The sequence below is a fragment of the Colobus angolensis genome, unplaced genomic scaffold, assembly GCF_000951035.1.
Source record: "Colobus angolensis palliatus isolate OR3802 unplaced genomic scaffold, Cang.pa_1.0 Scaffold2, whole genome shotgun sequence".
NCBI lineage: Eukaryota > Metazoa > Chordata > Mammalia > Primates > Cercopithecidae > Colobus > Colobus angolensis.
In genome coordinates, this window is record NW_012115154.1 from 7006580 (window position 1) to 7033152 (window position 26573).

At 43.7% G+C, this 26573-nt stretch overlaps 1 protein-coding gene across 3 annotated transcripts in view; it reads right to left on the reverse strand.

The window, feature by feature from the left end:
- KIAA1549 (KIAA1549 ortholog) overlaps positions 1-26573 on the reverse strand; it is a 92616-nt gene that overhangs the window by 55913 nt on the left and 10130 nt on the right. For all 3 annotated transcript variants that reach the window (XM_011941278.1, XM_011941279.1, XM_011941277.1), the window contains 6 exons: positions 26009-26139; positions 23925-24108; positions 22035-22094; positions 20648-20796; positions 15923-16100; positions 11329-11513 (listed from right to left, as the gene is read on the reverse strand). In XM_011941278.1, coding sequence (XP_011796668.1) covers positions 11329-11513; positions 15923-16100; positions 20648-20796; positions 22035-22094; positions 23925-24108; positions 26009-26139 — 887 coding nt within the window. The remainder of the gene's footprint in view (positions 1-11328; positions 11514-15922; positions 16101-20647; positions 20797-22034; positions 22095-23924; positions 24109-26008; positions 26140-26573) is intronic.

Genomic DNA, 26573 nt, shown 5'->3' on the forward strand with positions numbered 1-26573 from the left:
GTTTGTAGCATTTTTATCATACAGTAGATTCCATCCATTCACTATACTTTTCTAACTGAGTTGTCCTACATGCAAGTACATGTTTTTAATGTTGTCTGTCTTCTGTGCTGTTCCTGTAAGTTTGCTATTAAAATACATTAAACGATAAAAAATAAATAAATAAATAAATAAATAAAAAGCTATTTGTTATTGTTCACATTTCTTTTTTTTTTTTTAAGACAGAGTCTGGCTCCATCACCCAGGCTAAAGTACAGTGGCACAATCTCGGCTCACTGCAACCTCTGCCTCCCGGGTTCAAGCAATTCTCCTGCCTCAGCCTCCCAAGCAGCTGGGATTATGGGTGCACGCCACCACGCTGGGTAATTTTTTGGTATTTTTAGTACAGATGGGGTCTCACTATGTTGCCCGGGCTGGTCTCAAACTCCTGGTCTCCAGCGATCCACCCACCTGGGATGTCCAAAGTGCCAGGATTACAGGCATGAACCACAGTGCCCTTGGAAAGACTCTCCAAAGTATGCAGAAATGGGGACAATAACAGTATTTCTGATGATATGAAAAGTGCCACACAGTTTCCTTAATTCAAGCTTGCAAAGCACAGGGAAATAAACTGCATAGCAATGGTCGTCCCAAGGGGTCTCCTCTATGGAATGCCAAAAGCAAACCGAAGCCCTCCCTCCTGGCCAGGAATATTCTACATCCACACGGTGACACTCTAAACACTTGTCTGGTCTTCATCCCGTTTCCTGGCGTACACCTCCTAATATACGTGGAGTCTCCAGAGGATGTCTTCTTGCAGGCTAGTGAGTTGACTGACGGTCAGCAGCCCCAAGGTAGCTGCAGGACTGGGGGCTGCTCACTACAGAGCCCCAGGCATGATGCAAGGGTCAGGCCATTCAGTCCCACCCCCCAACCTTCAGGGAGGGGAGAGGGGCTGAAGGTTAAGTTGATCACCAATAGCCAATGGTTTAACCAAACAGGCCTATGTAAAGCAGCCTCCAGAAAAACCCAAAAGGGCAAGGTCCAGGGAGCTTCTGGAAAGCTGAACGCCGTGGAGGTTCCTGGAGGGTAGCACCCCCACAGAGGGCAGAGAAGCTCTGCACCCCCAAGTTCCCCCATACCTCACCCTATGCACCTCTTCATCTGTGCGCTTGCGCTTTGTAGTATCTGTAAACCAAGAATAAAATCCTAAGCCCCAAACCTACTGAACAGGCTCCCTCTTGGCCAAAGGGACTTCAGAGAAACCTGAAAAACTGAATTATTGGCTGTAGCAGGAAGGGAGGTGGGACATGTGTCATGACAGCCCCTCCCTTTTAGAGTTTAGGCAAAACTGAATAGCATTAATATTAAAACAGAGAGTATAAGCCTGACAGAACAGATTATTTGAGTAATAAGATACCAAATTATAAACAAGACTTAAAGCCATGCAAAGGAGTGTTAAGTCACACCCTACAAACAATAAAATTTGGTTAAATTTTTTTTTTTTTTAATTAACCCGGTATAATGTGGCTTACTTTCTAACCTGACTCTGGTATAGCATCACATGACAGACAGCAGACCCCTTATCTTAAGCATTCCTTTGAAGTGACTTTCAGTCTTTAGACAAAACTTAACTCTCTCAACCAACTGCCAACTAAAGAATCCTAAAACACACCTATGACTTGTAAGCCCCTCACTTCAAGATATTCCGCCTTTTCAGGCCGAGCTTCTATGTACTGGGTTATTTCTCTTCCTGTAACTCCTGTCTCTTTATAATGTTTATGTGGAGGGCTGGGCACGGTGGCTCACGCCTGTAATCCCAACACTTTGCGAGGCCAAAACGGGTGGATCCTCTAAGGTCAGAAGTTCAAGACCAGCCTGACCAACGTGGAGAAACCCCATCTCTACTAAAAATACAAAATTAGCCGGGCATGGTGACACATGCCTGTAATCCCAGCTACTCGGGAGGCAGAGGCAGGAGAATCACTTGAACCCAGGAGGTGGAGGTTGTGGTGAGCCGATATCGCACCATTGCACTCCAGCCTGGGGGACAAGAGCGAAACTCTGTCTCAAAAAAAAAAAAAAAAAAAGTATATATGTGGAGTCCTGATAAGTAACAATGAGGAAGGGGTCCCAGGTAGGGGAGAACAATTGTTCTGAGAAACAGCTTATCACAGACAACCTGCTGGCACGACATCCTGTTTCCAAACACCTCATTCTGCTCATAGTCCCAGCAGCATGACCCGTAAAACTTCTTTCCTGCCCTGTCTCTTGCCCGATAGCGCCTTCTCTGCTGTACTGGCCACTGCACCCTTGCAACATTATCTTCATACTTTCTCTAGTAAGTCTGCCTTATTAGAGAAATAATAGCCTGCGGCTGTCTTGGTAAATTCCTTTACCACCCACAATGACGGCCCCAGCCAGACGCAATGGCAACAGTATCCATCCAAATTGTAATCTGACCACCTCGGGCCATTTACTCACAACTTCTTGTGTTTGTGCTTTCTCAGGCTATGGTCACTCATACTGGCTCAGAATAAACCTCTCTAAGGTATTTTACGGAGTTTGGTTTTTCTGTTAACATATCCTTTGTGATAAACTGGTAAACATAAGTGTTTCTCCAAGTCCTGTGAACTGCTCTAGCAAATTAATCAAACCCAAAAAGTGATGGTGGGAACCCCAACTTCATTGAAGCCAGTTGGTCAGAAGTTCCGGAGACCTACACTTGTGACTGGTGCAGGTGGAGGAGGACAGTCTTGGGGACTGAGCCCTCCACCTGTAGGATCTGAGGCTACCTCCCAGTGGACAGTGTCGGAAATGAATTCAAGGACACCCAGCTGATAACTGCTGCTTGGTGTGTGAGGAAAGCCTCCACAAATTAAGTCACAGAAGTCTCCTGTGTTGACTGTTGTTGTGTGGTATGAGCGCAGAGAAGAAACATAGTTTGAGTTTTTCCACTCACATGCACACACCCCTACAGAGTCCTGTCAGTCAAAAGACAAAGGCCAAACAGATCTGAGGGGTGATTTTAGACAATATATTTAGCATAGACACAAAAGGCTTTGTCGTCTTTGTGCTAACTTTATGCACAAATGAGTAACAACATCAGTGGCTTAGGTTTGTGACGTAAGGTGTTTTTTTTTTTTTTCATTTCATGTGGTCTCGCTCTGTCACCCAGGTTGGAGTGCAATAGCACAGTCTCAGCTCACTGCAGCCTCAATTTCCCAAGCCCAAGCGATCCTCCCACCTGAGCCTCCCAAGGAGCTGGGACCACAGATGTGTGCCACCATGTCTGGTTAATTTTTTAAAAATTTTTTGTAGAGACAGGATCTTGCTACATTGCCCAGCTGGTCTTGAACTCCAGGGCTCAAGCAATCCTCCTGCCTTGGCCTCCCAAAGCTCTGGGATTATAGACATGAGCCACTGAGACCAGCCTTAAGGTCTTTTTTAAGCTAAAATTATTGGATCAATAGGTAGAAGGAATGTCAGCTGCAACAATGATTTATGTCAGCAGAGGGGGACAAAACTTACAGTAAATACAGTTTACAAAAATGAAACAAAAGGCAAAAGCTGACTTCCTCTGTTTTCCAATTAATAAGCTCCTGTTGCAGGAGTACACCACTCCCCTACTTCAGCAGTTCATGAGCCCAAGAACACTGTTTTGCAAATGACAGATCCAAACCTGCTGCTCCATTGCATGCCCCATTTATCATTTATTTAAATAAATTTATTTATTACGATTTTTTTTTAGATGGAGTCTCACTCTGTCGCCCAGGCTAGAATGCAATGGTACGATGTCGGCTTACTGCAATCTCCATCTCTTGGGTTCAAGCGATTCTCCTGCCTCAGCCTCCCAATTAGCTGGGACTGCAGGCGTGCACCACTACGTCTGGCTTTTATGGTTTTTTTTTTTAATTGCAGATAGGATTTCACCATGTTGGCCAGGCTGGTCTCGAACACCTGATCTTAGGTGATCCGCCTGCTTCAGCCTCCCAAAGTGCTGGCATTACAGGCATGAGCCACCGTGCCCGGCCTATTTATTATTAAATATTTATTTAAATTAAATTTATTAAGCACTTGTGTAACTTAGTTAAATTAAATATTTATTTACATAAAATAAATTCATCATTAGATATTTCTTTAAATACATATATTAAAAACGTATTTAAATAAAATACATTTATTTTCTCATCTGTGACCCATGGACTAGCACCCTGAGTTTCAACTGGTCTACCCAAACCCCGGGGGGCAGACACACAGTTTTCTAGGAGTGGGCAGCCCTTTTACAGGGATCATTCCAGATGCACACCTCTGTACAAGCCCTCCCCACACGAGTGATTTTCCTGAGAGCTGTCCAGCATGCGCCTGTGGTCCGGGCAGCATGTTGGCTCCCCCTCACACCTGCCCTTTCCCAAGTCCTCCTACTTTACAGGAGAGAGGCCCGCCTGTCATCCATGCAGCAGCTTCCTGCGGTGCTCTGCCCAGAGATGTAGAAACCTCGGGAACATCAGATAAAATCACAATTCAAAACACTGGTCTTGGTCAATCAAGGCACAATAAACTTGCAGTATGGCTTGCTTTCTCTCTTAAAGAAATGAGAGAGAAATATAGCCAAGAAATAGGACAATTGGTTCCGTGGTGGGAAAATGCGAACTTAGATATTCTGTAGAGGAGGTGGCAGCAGCAGCAGCAGCAGTGAGGGTTTTATTTCATAGCTTCCCCTCTGCCATCTCCCAGCCACTGAAGAACAGTTCACTCCCGCAGAAGAATCCAAGAACAGGGAAGAGGACGGCAGTGAGAAACGCCAAGGGCACTGTCTGATTTCATCCGCGGGACAAACTCATGACAGGGCTCTGTGCTTTATCTATGTGACAACTGCAATGTTCAAGATCCGTTCAGCAGTGTGTGGAAAACCCAAGGGGCCACAAAGCACACGCTGTCCGCGAGCTCACCATCCTCAGGAACGAAAGCCTGGCAAGTACCCTTGTCCACGGGGACTCAGCTGGGGTCTTAACAACAGATTTTGGATTAAAAGGAAAAAGGGGTGAAAAGGTCCATGTTTACTTCTGAAAGATCAAAATTACAACTTCAAAAGAACAAATAAGGGAGAGCTGAGTTAATACTGTATACTGTCCTACACACTTACTCACACTTGCAGGATATTTTCATTAACTTCTTTCAAATGATTGATTACTGGATACTGTACATCTGTGTCCAGACTGCTTGAATGCAAGTCACTTGTTCACTGGTCCATGACCCCCTTCTCTGCTGGTTTATCTGTTGTCCCTGTGTACTTAATGGATTTAGATTAACTACACAGCAACATGTTTAGATTCTACCATAATATACTTAACAGCAATCATCTACGTGTCTTTTCTAAACCCCACACTTACTAGTCGAATATTTTTTTCTTTTGTTGTAAATTTCCACAAAGATTCAACTGCTCTCTTAAAAGCAAATCACTGATGTATGTATGGGTAGATGAAAAATTAGGCGGGCTAAGAGGTAACCCTCCTGCACATTAAAAAACCCGTTCCGTGTGATTAAGATGATTCCTTTCTCAGACTTTGACATGAAGTCCTAATTTATGAAATATGTAATTATAAATATTATTTTCATCTTGAAATGAAATATTAATCCATCTATATAATTCTCAAATGTCCATCTGTCAAGCCTTTTTCAGATGTCTGAGAAAATTGAAATTTGATGCCACTTATTCACAGCTGATGACAAAAATCCTAACAGGAGCAATTTCCAATTTTATGGGGTTGCTTTTACCCCAGCAGCACCTCATTAACATACAAGGTGCCTCTAAGTGAAAGAAGACAGATATAGTAAGAGTCATTTAATCATCACCTCCATCATTTAATAAACCTTGCTGAATCCTTTTTGGTATACTTCCCAGTAAGAAAGTGAATGCCTCTAATGACTGGGCAACTGTTTTGTTTTGTTTTTAAAAGGCTAGGTGGTTTGCTTTACCAAAACTGGAAAAGGAGCTCCAGATGGCCTCCCCTAAGCAGAAGTCTCCAAAGTGAATCACGTAAAAATACAAACAGTATTGCCTCTATAGGGCGGGGTACGTAGCCCAAGCCTAGGCACCGAAATGTCTTCCCTCACGTACTCTCAGGGCCCATATAGGAAAGACACATGATAGTATTAACGAAAATGCTTCATAAATGCCCATGTACCCTACAAATGATGCTGACAGCATTATTACTTCTGCTGATTGATGAAACATCGAGCAGCCAATATACAGCTAAGAATTCTAAGGCATCAATAGAGTTGTAAATAAGAATTTGGATACAATATTTTGTTAAGTTAACAACAAGATGTGACACAGGGTCCCTCAAGAAATGTTTGATGGCCAAATGAATTTCAGAACGGTCAAGTGAAGTACCAAACTTACTGGTTTTTATGGGTAACCAAGAAAAAGGCACCTGTCATAAATGAAATATACAAGTCCTGTTGGCTTACTGTTGATTCTGACCAACATCTTTAAATACATCCATCCATCAGATCCTGGCACTTCTCACAAGCTGAGTGAGTCACCACCTTCTATACCAATAGAAATTTGGCAACCAATCTGTGCGTATTACGTACAAAACAAAAGCCATCTACACACAGAAGGAAAACCTAGAGGGAACACTGCCCCTCCTCCCTTAGGTAATTACCTCCTTTTGTCTCATCCCTACTTGCCAGATCACTTTTTCTAGTTTTTCCACTTCTTTTAAAATAGAAGCTAGAGCTCAGTCTGGCTGGTATACAATGTCTCCAGCTCCCTCCCGCATGCAGCATAGGTTTAATCAGTATTTTATAAAAGAAGAGTCAAGATTAATTAGAGTGTTCAATATTCATATTAGGGCCGAGTTATTTCTGAAGAAGGATGGCTCTTTTGTTCTTTCTCTCTTTAATATATCACAGAGGGAACAGGCCAGAGTGTCTGTGCCCCACCGGAATACATCACCAATAAGCCAAGGAGACTGACTAGGGGGCAGGTCAGCCAAGGAACGAGAGAGACGCCTGACGAATGTGAACGCATGGGCCATAAATACAATACAGCCCAGGTGGCACAGGATGCAGTGAAGCCCACAGTATTGGGGTTAGCCTGAGCCCCTGGGAAGGAGCAGTTGAGATGACAATAGAAACACAGAGCAAATCCCAAAAGCGCCTGAATAAAAATTTGCCATCATATAGAGAGTGCCTTTGTAAGCATTTATTACCTGATTGATGTCATTTGTGAAAAGTCACCACAACCGCCATGCTGTTTCCATTTAGGAGGTGAAGACAAGGCAAAGTTATTCCCATCTGTTTGTCTTCAGTAGAGCCCCACACAGGGGCTCCCGTAACCCTGTGGTCCCGGAGTTTGGGAGAGCAGGGCTCCCAGATTCTCCCACCCACAGGCGACACCCGGCACGGTCGGCCAGCTGTGGGTGAACTGAGACCACCTACACGTTAGGTGTGACAGGGGACCTTTGCAGAGAATCAAACAGCAACTGTAGGGAATGAGCTGACCTTGGCTGAGATGGAACGAAATGCTCACAGAGCCTCTTTTCAATCCACTGTCCACACTGCCTCCCAGAGGGATCGTTCCAAAAGCAAATGTGTTCAAGCTGCTCTCCCTGCTGCAAACCTTTCAATGGTTGCCCACTGCTTACAGCGTAATTTGCAATCCCTTCTATGTCCTGAAACCCTCCCCAGGGCCTGGCTCTCTGCCACCTGGGTTTCGGCTGTGCCCTTTTTTACGACCTTTGCTCCAGCTTAGCTCCCCTGCTGGGCCCGCCTTCATCTTCTCCACCGTGAAGCTTCAGCCCTGGTGTCACCTCCTCAAAGAAGGTGGAGGTACCCCACCTTCTGCGAGTGGGGTGCCCCCTCCTCTGTGTTCTCCAGACATCCTTATACTCCTGGATGACTGCTTTTGGATGGCTCATCCTTCTCCCTTGCTAAAGCCCTGGAATGCAGAGATTGCATGCTATTTGTATTGGTAACTGAGCTGGATCTAGTGTGGCTCAATATTTGGTGAGTGACACCCAGTGCCTGAGGCAGCTCCAGCCGGTTTCCCAAAGTGCTGCCCTTTAGAAGCAACAAAGGGTAGTCAGGAGCTCTGGTCTGACACCAATAACGAGGTGTGGACTATCCCCCATCAGAAGGAATAAGTTTCCATGAGGCCAGTGGCATCCAGCCAATGCCATTCATGATGAAGAGGATTCAGGCTGGAGTTTTTTAGGCAATAGTAACAAATGATGACTTTAGTCTATAGATAGAGTATACAGATAAAAGAAAGCTACATAGGATTTTTTTCTTTATTACTGAAAAGAAGCAAAGGCCGTGCCTCAAAACAAGACAGAATGGCCTCTCCCTCCTATCATATTTCAAAATTAATCTACTCCCAGACAATCTAAAGAGGTTTCCTTCTCGTTACAAGGGGAAGGGGGGGTGTGGATTTTAGGTCAGCAGATTTATTGTTTCCAGATGTTTGCAGCTCTGGGATTTGCTGAAGGATTTCAGAGAGCAGTATTGAGGCACATCAGGAGGTGGGGAGAGCAGAACCGAGAGAGAGGCAACAGCCACACAAGCAGGAGACAGAGCTCTTGAAGCCATAGGGGAGGGGGGCATCTCTGCAGATTACCCTGAGGACAAGATGAGAGGCCCTTTCCTATGGCCACATGACCTTAAAAGAAACATATATGAAGTAAAGACATTTGCTTCTAAACTAAATGAAGAGCATCCTTTTCCCATTTTAAACACATGACAAAATCTATAGGGGGGGGTTCCTATGCCAGCAAAACAAGACTGAGCTTCTGCAACACTGGCAAGGCTTTGCCTCCTAACAGTGTCAGAAGACAGTCATTCTTTCGGAGAATCCTCCCTGCAGGACCTTTTCTGTAAATCTGTTGTCAAAACGTATGGGCAGATCTTTGCAGCCCTGGAGGAAAAAGAGCAGCTCCAAGGGCTGGAAGTTCCATCTGAAACTCTGTCCACTTGATTTACAGCCACATCTGGGACATGAAAATGTTTAGGAAGTAAAAGCGAGAGAAGGAGAAAGCTTGAGGAACATTCCATTTTGACCCCAAGGGATGCTGTTCTCTGATAGTTTACTGAAGTAACAGATAATAGATGGACTTCCCTGGCAGTGTATACATAGGAAATATGGCCCATAAAAGACCTAAACACATAACCATCTACACTAGTTAACTCCCTCTGTAACAACACTCTTCACCAGAACAAAAACATTTCCAAACCTACTGTTGATCTTATTACAATGAAATTCACACTATGAATCATTTAGTATACCCAGCACGTTTTTTCCCAGGTTTCCCCATGCTATTCACCAGTATAACAAGAACAACAAAAGAACCTTAGCAGACTATGTAAATAATAAACAAAGATAGGTAACAAACATAATATTAATGTATAAGATGCTTTTAATGTACTTGATAGCCATAAACTTGCAATTTAATAAAGATTTTGCATTTTTTGGTTAATTCATATGAAACAAGAAATTTACTTTTACAAAAGTAAAATAAATTTTAAAGTACTGCATATTTTTTTTCCATTCAACAGGTCTAGGTTTCTAATATGCAGAATTTTTCATACCAAGACAACCAAAACAAAGTTTAAAAATAGATAGGGCAATCTTTTATTCTTTGTTTTTTGACTTTTGCTTGTTTTTATCAAGCTTTTAAAGCAGAATGAGTCCTCCAAATCCGGGAGACCCACGGAGAGTGCGTGTTAACCCAGCAGACCGTTAGTAACAGTGGACTGACTGCCACTCCCTTGGTAAACACGCTGACTGATACTTATGCTGTGCTAGTGAGCTCTCCTCTAGGCCTGGCATGTTTTTGCTCACACCAGGTAAGCTCAATGTTGACCAAAAGTCAATTTCTTTGGCTCTGAAACCTGATGGGACTCTCAAATACTATGGAAACTGTTGAAACATACGTGGGAAAAGAAAATTGCTATTTCTATAAAAACTTACACTGAATGCTTTGGAAAGACATAGGAAAGACAGGTTACTTAAAAAATCTGCTGTCAAATTAGGTATAGGTGAATTAAGTCAAAAGTCTGCAAAGTTAGGGGATAGGGAGTGGAGGGAGGTATTAAAAAAATCGAGAGAACTTTGCATTCAAATAGCGTTGCTCTTCTCTAAAGAAACCCAAACTGGAACCTGAAACTGACACATTATGGGTGTTGTTTATTTTAAGAAAGACCATATGCGATTCCTCTCAGTAGACCAACACTCAAAACAAAACAAGACTTGGGATATGTTGAAGGATTGGCAAATAAGTGTCCATTCACATATTTTAAGTTAAAATGTTCAAGGTATGTATTGTTCATTTTTAATGATCAAGGTGGATAAGTGGGCTTCCAAATATGGTGAACAGAAAATAAAGCAGCTGACCAATGGAGTTATACATGAAACAGATCAACAGATCTGAGAAAGTCTGCCGTGGCTCCTATCCTCTGAAAATGTCCAGGGGTAAAATAAATCAGAATTTGGCCTGGTGCAGTGGTTCATGCCTGTAATATCAGCACTTTAGGAGGCAAAGACAGGCAAATCTCTTGAGGCCAGGAGTTCAAGACCAGCCTGGCCGATATGGCAAAATCCTGTCTCTACTAAAAATACAAAAATTAGCCAGGTATGGTGGCACATGCCTGTAATCTCAGCTATTCGGAGACTGAGGCAGGAGAATCGCTTGAACCCAGGAGGTGGAGGCTGCAGTGAGCCGAGCTCACACCACCGCACTCTAGCCTGGGTGACAGAGCCAGACTCTGTCTCAAGAAATACAAAATAAAATCACAGGCCGGGCGCGGTGGCTCAAGCCTGTAATCTCAGCACTTTGGGAGGCCGAGGTGGGCGGATCACGAGGTCAGGAGTTCGAGACCATCCTGGCTAACACGGTGAAACCCTATCTCTACTAAAAAATACAAAAAAACTAGCCGGGTGAGGTGGCAGGCGCCTGTAGTCCCAGCTACTCGGGAGGCTGAGGCAGGAGAATGGCCTAAACCCGGGAGGCAGAGCTTGCAGCGAACCGAGATCCGGCCACCGCACTCCAGCCTGGGCGACAGAGCGAGACTCCGTCTCAAAAAATAAATAAATAAATAAAATAAAATCACAGTAGAACCCAGAGCACATGTCGTGGCTAAGCTTTTATACAGCTTCACATTCTTGGACTATATTTACTACCACAGGAGGAGGGTTTCAGGAAGCAGAAACAAAGGCAAAGGGATGCCACTATTAAAGCCAGAAGATTTCCGTAAGAGCCCTCCCTCTCCCCCATCTTTCAATATCAAGAGCCCAAACTCATCCTATCCCTGCTTATGGGAACACTGGGGGAAGAGGCTGCCCCTTACCTTCTGACGCTGCTGAATGTTGGCCACAGTGTCAGGCTGAAAGTCCAGCTTGTCCGTGCGGCAGAGTTTCCAGTAGAGGATGACAACAATCACCATCACCACCAGCACCGGGATGACCACACCAACAATGACCCACAAGTTGTTGCTCTGGGATTCCGGAGACGGCCTCTTCACCCTGTCCACAGCTGCAGACACGGAAGAAAGGTCTTTCAGTAACTCCCTCTTCACTCATTTACTAGATTGCACGTGTCTTCTACAAGAAACTCAGAAGTCTGTGACATTTCAGCTCAAGATAGCTGGCTCCAGGTTATAACCTCCAGACGACAGGAAATGTGACCAGCAGAGAAACGCAACATACAATGTTACATCCAGAATACATGAGGGATCACAACGACATACGGATAAATCCAAAGGTACATGGCTGAACTAACGGCAAAGCTCAGTGAATTCCAGGTCTCCTGATTTCCAGTTTATTCTACTAGCTCACCCCTAACTTTTCACTGCAGGATCTTTCCATAGCAAAACTGGTTCTGTACAACTTTGCGCAAAGGCAGTTCTCTTCAAAGGCGGAGAGAAAAAACAGCTGTGTCTCCAGAACACAGTCCTGCCCGCTGCATCAAGTACCGCAGGACTCACACCCTCCCAGATCACATAAAGCACACGCCTCTCAGCTAGGAGTTTACGGAAGAAAACCCTTCACCTCTTTCTCCCTTCCTCACTACTCCAAGTTTCTTGTGTTCACAAATGTTTATTTACTAAGTGTGCTGGACACACTTTGAAAGTTGGGACTCAACAGTGAACACGTGAAGTCCCTTGAGGTACTTACGTCCTAGTAGGGGGAAGGAAAAACGATCAAGTAAATGAATCACTGAATAACTTCATATCACACTAGTGCCATACACAAAGCAAAACAGAGTAAGGAGATAGGACATGCGCACCAATGCAACTGGTCGCTTCCCCTTCAGCAATGAAAAATGACAGAGATGCTGATGTTCACAGCAGTGCTATTCACGATAGTCTAAAAGATGAAAAGAACCCAAATGCCCATCCACAGATGAATGAATGAACAAAATGTGGTATAGCCATATAATGGTGTATCATTCAGCTTTAAAAGGGAAGGAAATTCTATACATGCTGCTACACAGACGAACCTTGAAAACATAATGGAACAAGGAACAAGTCAGTCACAAAAGGACAAACAATGCATGATTCTACCTATATGAGGTATCTAGAAAAAACTCATAGAAAGCTTCTGCTTGGAATGATGAAGAAATTCCAGAAATGGACAGTGGTGATGGTTACACAGCCTTGTGAATGTGCTGAATGCCACTGAAGTATAGACTCAAAAGTGGTAAATTGGTACATTTCTTTTTGTATATTTTACCGCAATAAAAAAAGAAGGAAGATGATCCTTATGTTTTCCAAAAGGAAGCTTCACTGTGTTAACTTGGAAACTGAAGTCCTAATAAGTGTCCCATAGGCACTGCCTTCATTGCCCCAGCTGTGTCTCTCCCTTAACCTTTGAAACATGACTCACTGAAACGGCGCTATTTAAGCTACCAGTTGTCAACTTTTACAGGAAGCAAATCTTACTCATTTTGGATCCGCCACTCCAGCCTGCTGCCATACCCACCCCACCCACCTCTACTCCCTCTTTCATGGCCTAGGACAGTCGCACTTCAACTCCTCAACCACTTAATGTCCATCACTAACTCTTTGTTTTGCACATGGTGCCTTATTGCTCATTTAAAATGTTTCCTGTTACATAAATGGATCATCCGTGAAGTGCTACACTTCTGCACTCATTCATCCGGTCTTGATGCCAAATCTTGTCTTTTCAAAAACGTCTTAGTTGTCATGGGCAGGGGCTAAGTCTTATGCTCCTTTCATATCCTGTGATGGTTAACACCTGCTATGGGATCAAAAGGTATCTGCTCAAAGACGGAATAACAAAAAGGGTTCTTGGTGCTGGTTTAACTTTGGGTTTAGACACCTGAGGGAGTAACAAGGGAGGGAGCAAGCATTCTAAATCAAATGCACCAGGGAGAAAAGCACAGATTAGAGCAGAGGCTGCATGGGATGCGGTAAAAAGCAACAAAGTGTGAAAAACTTGTGTTTTTTAATTTGGGCTGAATATAGTGAATATATGTAGCTCATTTTGCATAAAAGCAACAGACAATATAGAAGTAGGGACAGAATCAAACTGAGAAGCTGAGACAACTGGACATTCTTCTTAGTTCTTTTGTGGGTGTGGTTGTTTGTTTGCTTTTCTTTTTGAGATAGGGTCTCACTCTATCCCTTAGGCTAGAATGTGGTGGCACAATCAAGCTCACGTGCAGCCTCCTGGGCTCAGGTGATCCTCCTGCCTCAGGCCCCCAAGCAACTGGGACCAAAGGCACACCCTACCATGCCCAGCTAGTTTATTATTATTATTATTTGTAGAGATGGGGGCTTGCTATTCTTCCCAGGCTGGTCTTGAACTCTTGGGCTCAAACGATCCTCCTGCCTCTATCTCCCAAAGTGCTGAGATTACAGGCATGAGCCACCCCACTTGCCCTCTTCTGATGCTAACCTAGGAAAACCCCGATGAGGCAGAGGTTGATCAAACTGGGACCTGACACCAGTGTCCTGGGGCTGCCTTTGGGCTATCCCTGGTGTTGACTGAGGTTTCCTTCAATCACCAGCCTGGAGATCCCAGGAGCTTTACCCATGTGGTTTTCGGTACAAAACTGAGGAAAAGAGGTGCAAGATCAGATGTGAAAGGTGCCCATATCCTATTGCAATTAACTGTTTAAAATGTGAAGCGCTTGGCTGGAGTAGGGCACATCTCCTACAATCAGGAATAGCATATATGAAGAAATGTAATGAAGTGCTTTTGTTAGTTTGTGCTCATAGTTTGTACTCACTGCTTTGGAGGAGAACACATCAATACATGATCATATCTCACATACACAAACACAAACTGCCAATGAGTATTTGCTTAAACTCTCCCATCATCTTCCATAAAACAGAGAAATTACGCCCATCAGCTTTCATCTCGGTTGGTCTCCAGGGACAAGTACAGATTTCACAAGAACCTTCTACTATCAAGGATAATTTTAAAGCTAACATTTTTTAAAAAATTGTCTTTATCTCCTACATGTTCTCCGTATAGATTTTTCTGTATTCTCTGATGCTGAATTCCCTCTAAATGTTTACCTTTCCTTTTATTGCTGGAAGCAAGTTTTACCATTGTCTTACCAAGACTGCTTGCAGGATCATAAAGGAAAAACATCGACATTAAAAGAGGAGTCTGGGCCAGGTGGGGTGGCTCATGGCTGTAATCCCAACACCTTGGGAGGTCAAGGTGGGAGGATCGCTTGAGCCAGGGGTTCAAGACCAGCCTGGGCAACATGACAAGACCCTGTCTTCACAGATAATAAGAAAAAAATAGCCGGGCGTAGTGGTGGTGACTGTGGTCCTAGCTACGCAGGTGGCTGAGGCAGAAGGATCACCTGAGTCCAGGAGTTTGAGGCTGCAGTGAGCCATGATCAAGCCACTGCACTCCAGCCTGGGTGACAGAGCAAGACCCTTTCTCCAAAAAAGAAGAATCTGATTCACATCCTAAAGGACTGTTTAGAAAAACACACTCTTCCATGTGCCTTTTTTTCATTTCTAAATACTCAAAATCTGTGAAGTGGGGCTGGGTGTGGTGGCTCATGCCTGTAGTAATCCCAGCACTTTGGGAGGCCAAGGCGGGCGGATCACAAGGTCAAGAGGTCGAGACCATCCTGACCAACATGCTGAAACCCCGTCTCTACTAATAATACAAAAATTAGCTGGGCGTGGTGGTGCGGTCCTGTAGTCCCAGCTTCTTGGGAGGTTGAGGCAGGAGAATCACTTGAATCTGGGAGGCAGAGGTTGCAGTGAGCCAAGATCACACCACTGCACTCCAGCCTGGCGACAGAGTGAGACTCCATCTCAAAAAAAAAAAAAAAAAAGTGAGGTGGAAAGGAAATTACTGACAGCAGCCAGGGCCAGGCAGGCAGGAGTGAAACCTTCCAACAATAATAAAGAAACATCAGAATACCTCTGTCTACACTGTGGAGTGGTGTGAGGATAGGTGGGAGAGAAACAGGACTGAAAAGGGGAAGGATCAAGGACTTCTTTGTGTTAAAAGACCCTGAAGGAAGCCAATAAATTCAGGGTGCACCTCCCAGCTTCCTGCATGACTCACTGTCCCCGCCAATGTTCAAAATATGACATAGAAGATTTTGGAATAAATACAGAGCAAACACATTATTTTGCCTCAGACAAAATTTATAAAAAAAGCAGCAGTACAGGAATGAGGGACAGATATTAAAGTTGATGTACTATAAATCACTATAACATCCCACCTACAAAATGCTAGGTAGGAAAAACGGCAGTGGAGGTTAAACCTACAAGCAATTGAAATCCAAATAAAGAAGGTCTTGGTGAATGAATTTTAACAACTGGCACTTCACCATCGGGGTTATACACACATCGGAGTGCTTTTACATTCAGAGCGCACTGTCAGAACGAGCCTGGCTTTGGAGCCCAGCACAGCCCAGATGACAACACCTCAGGCACTTACGCTGGGCAATGGCACCCTGAATTCGGTAACCCAAGATAATGGCTGCTCTCTGGAGGTCCATCTTGTTAATCAGGTCCGAAGACTTGACTGCACTGAGTCTTTCTCCATCTTGATCCTCCACAAAGTAGATGAGCTGTACAGGATTGTCCTCTCCCTCCAGCCTCGACACATTTACCACCTGAAAGAGCACAAACCATTCACATTGCAGAAGCTCGTGTTTCTGGATGCCCTCTCTCAGGTTGCTGAATCCTGATTGTACCACTCAGGATTTATTCCAATCCTCATAATAAGCTCCGTAAGCCATTCGGGGGCCCAGAATCACCATGGTGCTCTCTGTTGATGAGAAGAGGGACAATGGAGAGTTCCTTTGTGTGGAGTAACAGGTTGCTTCATCTCGCTCTACATCTTTTCTGGGGCAAAGGGGCAGGGAGGATGCACAGAACCAGGGCTGGCGAGTCCAGGTGGTCTAGAATCATCCCCACAATCTCTGACGTGCTGACCATGTCATAAGAGAGCATCATCCTCTCAACATTAACTACAGGATTAGGTACATCCCTGGTTCTCTGAAACTATTAATGATTCTACCCAATCCTTTCTTCAGCCCATTGGTATTTCCTCCTCATTCTTCTAGGGCAGGGTTTCTTAACCTCAGCTCTACTGACAATCCCTTGACATGGGGTGCATTGTAGATGGTTAGCAGTATCCCTGCCCTCTACCCACTAGGTGTCCCCACCCTGCACCACCCAAGGTACAACCAAAAACATCTCCAGACACTGCCAGATCCACCCTGGAGGACAAAATCACCCCCACCCACCACTGCTCTATGGACAATAAACCTCATAAATTCATCATCTTGTGGGTCAAATAATACTTTGATTCATCCCAAAACTTCTCTCTCTGGTGTTAAAAAGCAGTCTTTTTATACCCTTATTTCAAAATCTAGCACACTTGACATATCATACCTTTTCATTTCACTCTATTTCTCTTAATAATATGCAACAATTTTATTGCCCCTTTAGACTACAGCAAAACTCTGAACTTCCATCCTGAGAAAACGATCAGCGATGGCTCTGAGCTCCTTATTTTATACATGCCATTTAAATTGCTGGTCTCTACATCTGCCATTGGCAACATGCAGCTGCTACTTCTCTGTCCACACGTATGGATTTGTAACACCGCCCTGTGCTCTGGACACAGCTGCTGGACTCCTCCTTCACCACGGGAAACTTCCGGCAGATCAGCAATTTCATGGTTTCACTGTGAACTCCTTCTTCCAGATCATATCTAAAGATCCTTAACAACACAGTCCAAACCCTCTTCCCTCAACAATCTGTTCTTTATGCTTCATCCTGAGAAGGACTCATTGTCCTGCCCTCTGACTGCTGTTTCAAAGCCAGTCTCCTGACCACTTCTGTTCCCCAGCCACCTCCTCCCTCCCTGACAACGGTGCTGCGATGATTAATTTTTCATTAGCTTCTAGAATGGAATGCTATCGAAGGACTACTGAAAAGGAAGTAGATTATATCCACCTGACTCTCTATCCATGTACCTCCTTACTCCCTTTTAAAAGTTCTAATAAATTTAAAGAATATAGTTTCTTCTTCTAGAAATCACAGTCCCCAAAATCCAGTGATATCCACCTTAATTAAAGATTCTACAAGTCTATCTAGTGCTCCGGTTTGGATGTTGGAGCCCCTCCAACTCTCATGTTGAATTGTGATCCCCGATGTTGGTGATGGGGCCTAATGGGAGGTATCTGAGTCATGGAGGCAGATCCCTCATGAATGGCTTGGTGCTGTCCTCGAGGTAATGAGTTCTTGCTCTACTAGTTCCTGAGAGAGCTGGTGTTAGAAAGGGCCTGGCACCTCCCTCCGCTCTCTCTCGCTTCCTCTCTCACCATGTGATTTCGACACTTTCCCTTCGCCCTCCAGCAAGAGGGGAAGCAGCCTGAGGCCCTCACCATGACACCAGTACCATGCTTTTTGTACAGCCTGAAGAACCATGAGCCAAATAAACCTCTTGTCTTTACAAACCCAGCCTCAGGTACTCCTTTATGGCAACATCAATGGACTAAGACATCCAGGTGGAAAGTAAGCCAGGAAAATCTAATCCCAGCATCCTTTCTAGACTACTGCCTATCAGATTCCTATCTGGAACCCTTATAACCATGGTATTAAGGAGTCATCATCACTTTGGTTAACATTTTCAATTTCAAAATTTATTTTCTGAGTAAAATCACCTCTCTCTAGAAATTACATAGCCAATTAATGTTGAAAAACACATGCAAAAAAATGCATAAAGAATAAAATGAAAATCAACTAAAATTCAACCAACCAAAGAAAATCACTGTAAACACTTTAGCATTTTCGTTCTCCTCTTTCTCCATGAATTCTATATTAACATTTGGATTACATGGAATACACACTTTGGGGCATCTCTTCACTTCAGTTTTGTTTCTGTTTTTGTTTCTGTTTTTTGAGACAGAGTCTCACTCTGTCACCCAGGCTGGAGTGCACTGGTGTGATCTTAGCTCACTGCAACCTCCGCCTCAGGTTCAAGTGATTCTCATGCCTCAGCCTCCCGAATAGCTGAGATTACAGGCACACGCCATCATGTTCGGATAACTTTTGTATTTTTAGTAGAAATGAGGTTTCACTACGTTGGCCAGGCTGGTCTCGATCTCCTGGCCTCAAGTGATCCACCCGCCTCAGCGTCCCAAAGTGCTGGGATTACTGTGAGCCACTGCACCCAGCCCACTTGAGCATTTTTCTATATCACTCACTAATTTTTTTTTAAATGACTGCATAAAATTCCAACACATAAAGAGTTACTATAATTTTATTCACCCATTCCCCAATTGCTGGACATCTAGATTGTTTCAACATTTACAATTTACGACTTAAGTTTTGATGAACAGCTATGTAACACTGTACACAAATCCTTATCTACATCTTCATGTTTGGTCACTCTGAGGGGCAAGAGAAGCAGAGCATGGCTTATCAGCAGTCTATTAGATGGCACATTGGCCTGTATGTGCCACTTTCACAAACCTGCATGCCTGCTAAGGGAGCTTGCACGTCAAATTCAGCCCCATATTATACACTTTTATGGTGTCCTGTAACTGTTTCACGGGCAGAAGTTAACTCACACTTAGACCCTGGGCTCTATGAAGCCAGGGATTGTTGAATAAGGCAAAGCTTTTATAATTCATTCTAATTTTTATTCTTTGTTGATACTTACTTAATGATTACTCTCAATTGTGATTAGTTTTTAAATTTCTCTGCAACTTACTGCATCTTGCAAAGCAACTATTTTAGTAACCTAAGGACTGCATTTCTGGGAGGGGGACAAAGAGTAATGATGAGAGGGACACATTGGTAAGAGGGCTAGAGGATGATGATGCAGTTCTAGGCAACACTTCCCCGCCCCCGCCCCCCCACCCACAGCCAATGTCATTTGCATCTTTTTCTCTAATGCCTCTAACCCACCCACCTCCCTACCCTGCCTGCCAGCCCACACCCCCTGCTTCAGAGTTCTACCCTGGTTTCCTGTTTCTGAAATGCCATAGCTCTAAATATACCATTTTCGTAGTTCAGCAAGTCAGCAGTTGTTAAGAAAAAAATCCACATAATTCATATGGAGATGGAAATTAATGACAGCCCCCACCTCCAACTTTCTGTGAGTACGGGCATTTTTAAATGGGTCACGTTTCAATTCAAACAAATCTGTCTTTTGTAACCTGTTTGCCAGTTTACCAAGTAAAGAAGATTTAGGGTAATATGAGACAATCAGGTGCCTCCGGTGGCGGGCACCTGTAATACCAGCTACTCAGGAGGCTGGGGCGAAAGAATCACTTGAACCCAGGAGGCAGAGGTTGTAGTGAGTTGAGATCACGCCACTGCACTCCAGCCTGGGCAACAGAGTGAGACTCTGTCTCAAGAAAAAAAAAAGAAAGAAAGAAAGAAAAAAGCTCAAGTGAAGAGAGGCTACAAAAGGATGTAGGCAGTGTCATCCAAATGTTAGCAAAGAATTCATGGGGAAAAAAGAATGGAAGGAAATATGCTGAAATGTTTAGGGATTTTCTTTGGTTGGTCGAATTTTAGGTGATTTTCACTTTATTCTTTACACATTTTTTTTACACGTGTTTTTCAAAACTTCTCTAATTGGCTATGTAGTTTCTGGAGAGATGTGATTTTGCTCAGAAAATAAATTTAAAACTGAAATTGAAAATGTTAAGCAGAGTGATGACTCTGTAATACCATGGAAGCAGAGAAGATGAAATGCTCAAGCAGAGGGCAGCACAGCTCCCTCTATCTGATCTCCTATGGCCTCTTCCAGTCGAATGATTTATCACTACAATGCTATCAATAATACCGACCATGCCATCAAACTGGCTACACTTTTGTTAATTAAAAACTACTATTTGATAAACGAGGTCCTGTGATGATATGGCAACCCAGTAAGACAATCCTGCTCTGCTCCGCAAGATCTGTTGTTATACTACTACTTACTAAGGCCTTGGTAAATATTTGTCTAGACTCCAGTTGAACTGAAATGCTGCCAGATTCAGTGTCTACCCAATATAGCGATCAGTGGAAATCAGAATTTTCTCATGGCACTTCCCATTTGCATAAAAATACAGGGTTTTAGATGGAGCGTGCACTCACACACAAGCACTGTCTCTCTCCCTCTCTCTCCCTCCCCTCCTCCTTTGATGTGGAGTACCTGCACCACGCTGTTCCCTGCAGCTACAGTGGCCCTTCTCCACATCCGCCTTCTGGTGGAAACCTCACTGAGCAGCTGGGCCAGCTTGCGTTCCATCTCGGCTTGAAACACTTCATTCTGGAGTTGCTTCTCCACGACGCCCAAGAGAACTACATTTAAATGAAAACATACGTGGCACCCAAGACAAGTCAGCAGTAAAAAAAAAAAATGGGCTGTGTGTGTATGTGTGCATATGTATTTGAAATTAATGCAAGATTGCCATAAAATGCCAATCCCTAGACAGGAGACACCAAAAGGAGAAAAAGTGATCATGAATGGGGAGAGTCCTGGAAATGCAGCCCATGAGTCTTATCTAAGCTCCAAACTCTCAGTGTTACCCAGACTGGTGGCCAGAAGTCCCAGGAACTCGGCACGGTAGGAGCTTTGGCCTGAACAGCGCCTACACAAGACCAAACATTTTGTCTGCACTTATCTCAACACTTCTGGAACTGGTGTGAGTTCATTGTCTTGCCTTGAGACTTGGACTCACAAACTAACTTGAAAAAAGGAAGCCTGCCCATCTTTAGTTATCTACTTCAGACAAGATGATCTCAACAGACAATCGCTTGCCAGCATGGTCTGGGAGGAAGGAGCATGTGCTTTTCAACCAGAACTGGTTTAAGTTTTCTCTGAGACACAACCATGGGCAAGTTACTTAATTGCTCTAGAAATTATCTGGAAAAGACCGCAGATGGCAGCATGCAAAGCGGTGGGGCCTTGACGTGGGATGCTGTGCGTTCAGCAAGGAGAACTTGCAAGGTGCAGGAACCCCGTGAATGGCAACTATCACTACTCCACATGCTCTCTCGTGCCCAGCTAGTTCCTGTGCTGCATGCACGCTGGATAGCTGGTGAGTACGTAACTACTGTTCAGACTTTTTGTGCACTAGGTTAGAAAGCCTTTAACTGCAATGCCGTACCTCTAAATGTCTGACCCAGTCCCCTAAGACAAAAAAAAAAAAAAAAAGCTTCCTAGGTGCCAAGCCACCCTGCTTGTCCTTATTAAACTAAACAAATAACACTTTTAGAAAAGAAAATAAAAAGAGAGAGAGAGATCCTTGCTTCTGAACCTCACCCTGTTCTGGGTCAGAAGATTGTCAGTTCCTGTTAGACTCTGCCCTGAACTCAATGTATGAATTTTAAAGAAAATCAGTCCTTTTTGTTCTATAACTCAGTGGGATACATTCCCACAGCCAAATTTGAATCCCTTTCTCATTCATTCTTTGCCAAGAATGTAAGGTACATTTTGCCCTAAATTTAGGAAACAGGAAAAGCAGCATCTTTCTCAATACGCCTGCATAAACTTCTTATTCTTACAGTTCCCAAAATATGGCATAAGTTAAACATACCTGTTCGGACCCAGGAGGACTTCAGCAACTGAGATAAGTTGAGCTGTGGATACTGGAAGGCTACAAAAGGGAAAGAATTAGGGAAGGAGAAAAAAACTCTGTAAAAAAAAAAAATGCCATGTTTACAACAAAGTCCCAACACATTGTCTTTACTATTTAGCTCTAAATACGAAAGAACAAAATGTCAGATTAGCGTGAGGACATGGACAGTAGCAATTTCTGAACACATGAGTCTCAAGGAAAAAGAGAGAGACAAAAAGAAAGAAAAGAAGGGCTGGCTCCAGCCATGTCATAGGACACTGCTTCATAGAGAGGTCACCAGCAAGTTCTCCTTTGAATGTCACTGTTCCACAGCAATGCATGTTCACACTGTGCACTTCAGAGCCCTGGCTTTCCCAGCAATGTCTCAGGGTAAAATGACCACATGTGTTGACTTGTCCAGGGCCAGCCAGTGTGCCCCACCATCCAGCATCCTCATTTTAGCCATACACACACTGAGCACAACTGAAAGCGGCTCTTTGTAAGTAACAGCTTTATCTCTGTCATCTTGCATATAGAATAACTTCTATAAAGTTATTCTTTTTAATTTAATTAACAATACACTAAAATAACATTACGAATCATTAGGCCATCTGGTTGTTTCATTTTGAAAAAGAATTTGAATTTTTCTGGCCTGACTTCAACTCTGGAATCTACTATTTTTTTAAAATAAATGTCTCCCCTTTCCCCCACTGCCTCCATTTGCATTATGAACCTAGTTGCTTCAGTCAGGAAGAAAGGTTTTGTGTTTTCGCTTATTGTTGTTATTTTAAAATTTACACAGTAAACGTCACTCTTTTCAGCATACAGTTTTATGGGTTTTGATAAATGCGCATATATTCACATAATCATCACCACAATGAAGATACAGAACAGTTTCATCACCCCCAAAACACTGCCTTCTGCTACCCTTTTGTAGTCAAACTTTCCTGCAGCCCTTAAGCTCTGACAACCACAGATTCATGCTCCCTCCCTAAGTTATGCGTTTTCCAGAACTCATGTACTTTTTAATAGCACCCCTCTACTCTCCGAATAATAAAGCCAGGCACAGTGGGTGAGCAGGGCTCTGCAGACCCATCTGGCCTGAATCCAATTTTATCAGATTTATATTCTGGCACTCAGTCAGATATTTCGTTTGAAAAAAGTGGTCCAGGTGAAATATACTCTGCGTGATACTAAAATGGAGAAGCCATGCCATTTGCATGTCATTACACATTTGTTCAAACCCACAGAACGCACGACACCCAGGATGAACCTTAATGTAAACTATGGGCTATGGATGATGACGATGCGTCAATGCAGGTTGATCACTGGAGCAAATGGACCACTGTCCTGGGGGATGCTGACAATGGGGGAGGTTATGAATGTGCGGAAGCAGGAGGCATATGGGAAATCTCTGAACCTTCCGATCATATCTGCTGTGAATCCAAAAACTTCACTAAAAAAACCAAGTCTTTAACTATTATTCTAAGTGAAGTAACTCAGGAATGGAAAACCAAACATTGTATGTTCTCACTGATATGTGGGAGCTAAGCTATGAGGACACAAAGGCACGAGAATGACACAATGGACTTTGGAGACTTGGGAGAAAGAGTGGGGGTGGGAGGGATAAAAGACTACAAATCTGGAGGAGCGTCTACGGCCCGGGTGATGGGTGCACTAGGATCTCAAAAATCACCACTAAAGAACTTACTCATGCAACCAAATACCACCTGTACCCCAATACCTTATGGAAAAATATTTTTTAAAAAAATCAAGTCTTTTAAAAAACTAAAAAAAATTTTAAGAAGAGGTCTTCCACCAAAATGCCCGCCATCACCTCCCCAGCACGTCCGAGAGGGCCATACTCACGCTCTGCGATCTGCAGTACTGGGTATCCCAGATAGAAACTGAACTCCACCACACTCAAGTTCCTGAGCAGCTCGCTCACTTCTGATCCATTCAAAAATCCCTGTGTGCTTTTAACCGCAAAGATGATATTCACCGGGCCCCGCCGAGGAGTCACCCTGGAGGAACTGACGGTGATATTCAAGATCTGAAAGAATGAAGTCAGAATAAGCTTCGAAAATAAAACATCCTGCTGAAAGCTTAACCGTGATTTCTCTCTCACAGGTTCTCTCACCGATTTTTTTTAAAGGAGGTAAAGTTTTTAAAGGAAACATAACTGGCTTTCTAACCTGGTTCCCTTTTGTAAGAGTTTAACTGCTCAGTTTATTGAAAGTGTTTCTTACATTAAGTGAAGAACTGAGCACATGTATAGCTCCTCCCACCCCAAATCCCACTGAAAAAACAATAAGCTGAACAAAGGGGAAGAAATCCACAGCAGCACTGAGAATGGAAGAAAACCAGAGATTCCGTCAAACCTCTAGGGGATGGAGAAAGGATGGGATCGGATTGATATAAACCAGAACAGAGAAAGCCAGGATCCAAAACATACACAAGCACGAGCTGCAGCAGAGCCGAGGGCCGCGCTCCCCAAGAGGACCAGGAGGGGCTCTGTGGCAGAGATTAGCAGGAATGGGACCAAGAACAGGCTATGCAGCGGCAATCAGTATAATTAATTACATGCTGTGCCAAAGAGCTGAGGCCATTGCCTTCCTCCTCTGTCCTTCCTAACTGCCACACCCAGGCCAACAGAGGTGCTAGCAGCAGCCAGGCCCTCACCCAGAACAAGCCAAAGAACTGCTCCCTGGGGAAAACAAACCCCTGCCTAAGAGGACTATGCAGGTCTGGGCCCTAACCAAGAAGGTGGGCAGAGGCTAAGATAACTCCCGTGCACACCAGAGACAAAGAAGGAAAGAAAATGAATGAAAACGCAGCTAGCTCTGCCCTAAGACACACACCAAAGTGCCCCATCCCCCAGGAAGAGCCTCTTTATCTAGACGCTGGAAGGAAGGGCTTCCCTGTCTGCTTGTCTCTGACCACACACGGCACCCAGAGAGAGACCCACGCTGACATATTCCGCCCCGGACCCAGCGCTCCAATGAACTTTCCCCCCAGGAGATGGAGCTGACGTAGAAAGAGATCCCCACAGCTCAAGGGGAAAGCTGTGCCAGCTACTAAAATGAACAACTTGGTTCTTCATTCCTAACAACAAACGAACAGTCTCCAGATTTCCAGAAACTAACAGCACAAAAGCAAAGCACCGAGATCAACACGCAGAGCAAGGACTGCGGAGAAAACAGGAATGACTTAGGAAACAGAAGACGCATTTTAACAATTCTAATTAACATCCTCAGAGACTTTTAAGGCGACACTGCATCATTGCAGGAAAGCCTACAATGAAAATGGAGCAAAGAACAATGAACAAAAAGCTAAAAAATTCAATAGAGGGATTGCATAACATAATGGACACAGCTAAGGACTAAATTCATGACCTGGAGGACAACATTTTGTAAGTCTGTAAAAACAGAGAATAAAGAGATGGAAAATATGAGGAAAAAATAAGAAACATGGAAAGTGGATCCAGGAGCACCAAAATCTATTTTAACATCCATTTTGGAAAGAGAGAGGAAAGAATGTACAGGGAAAAAAATCAAAGAAATACAAAAACATCAGCAGTTTCCATACAATATGTACAACGCCTGTTCTTAGTAGCTATATGGAAACAACAGTAGGGGTAGCCATTCCCCCATTGGATACTGAGGTCGATACCATTCCTTTCTAGGTAATTCTTGAATTTCCTGAATATGGTCATGTTTCTTCAGCTCACCATATCTGAGCTCCCTGGGTATCAGCTACTCTGCAACCCTCAAAGAGGCTCAGCCCATGCACACCATGCCGACCCTACGCCACAGGAACAGATCAATCCCGACTCACATAAACTGGGTTTCCGCCACTGGAGGGAATAAGAGTTAAGCACATCTTCAACAATGTGGAACAATTCCCCCTTTAAGGGCTAAAGCCTTCTGCTCTGCATTCAGTGATATTCTCACCTGCACAGTGAGGTTATACGTTCCCTGGTGGTGTTTTCTCACTTCAAAGAGAGCTGTCATTAGGCCTTTCTCGATGCGCTGGGTGAAGTTGCAGAAGCCAGTATCCACACTCGGAGGCACAAACTGAAGTACTGCAAAGAAAAGCAATCAAAGTCCCACGAATGAGGTATCTGGGTTTCTGAAGTATTAAGGAATCAAGAGAGAGAAACATAGTATCTACATCAACTAATTCCTTCATAGCATGGGATTAAGTACTGTGATGTACCATTTCTACATATTATCTCATGGAAATGTAAAAAGCAACTTTGCAGTAAATGAAGACACGCAATGTGAAGGTGACTGGTATCATTTTTAAATGAAAAATATCTAAGATAAGAATTTGAGTATCAAAAGACACGACAGATGGAAACACTTCAACTATATATAAATTCATTGCAGATGAATTCTTGAATATTTATGGGTGAAATGACATGATAGCTGGCTTTGCTTTAAAACACTCTAGTGTCCACAAAAACGTTCATGGTGGATTGATGAAATGAAATTGGTGATGTTGATAATTTTTTTT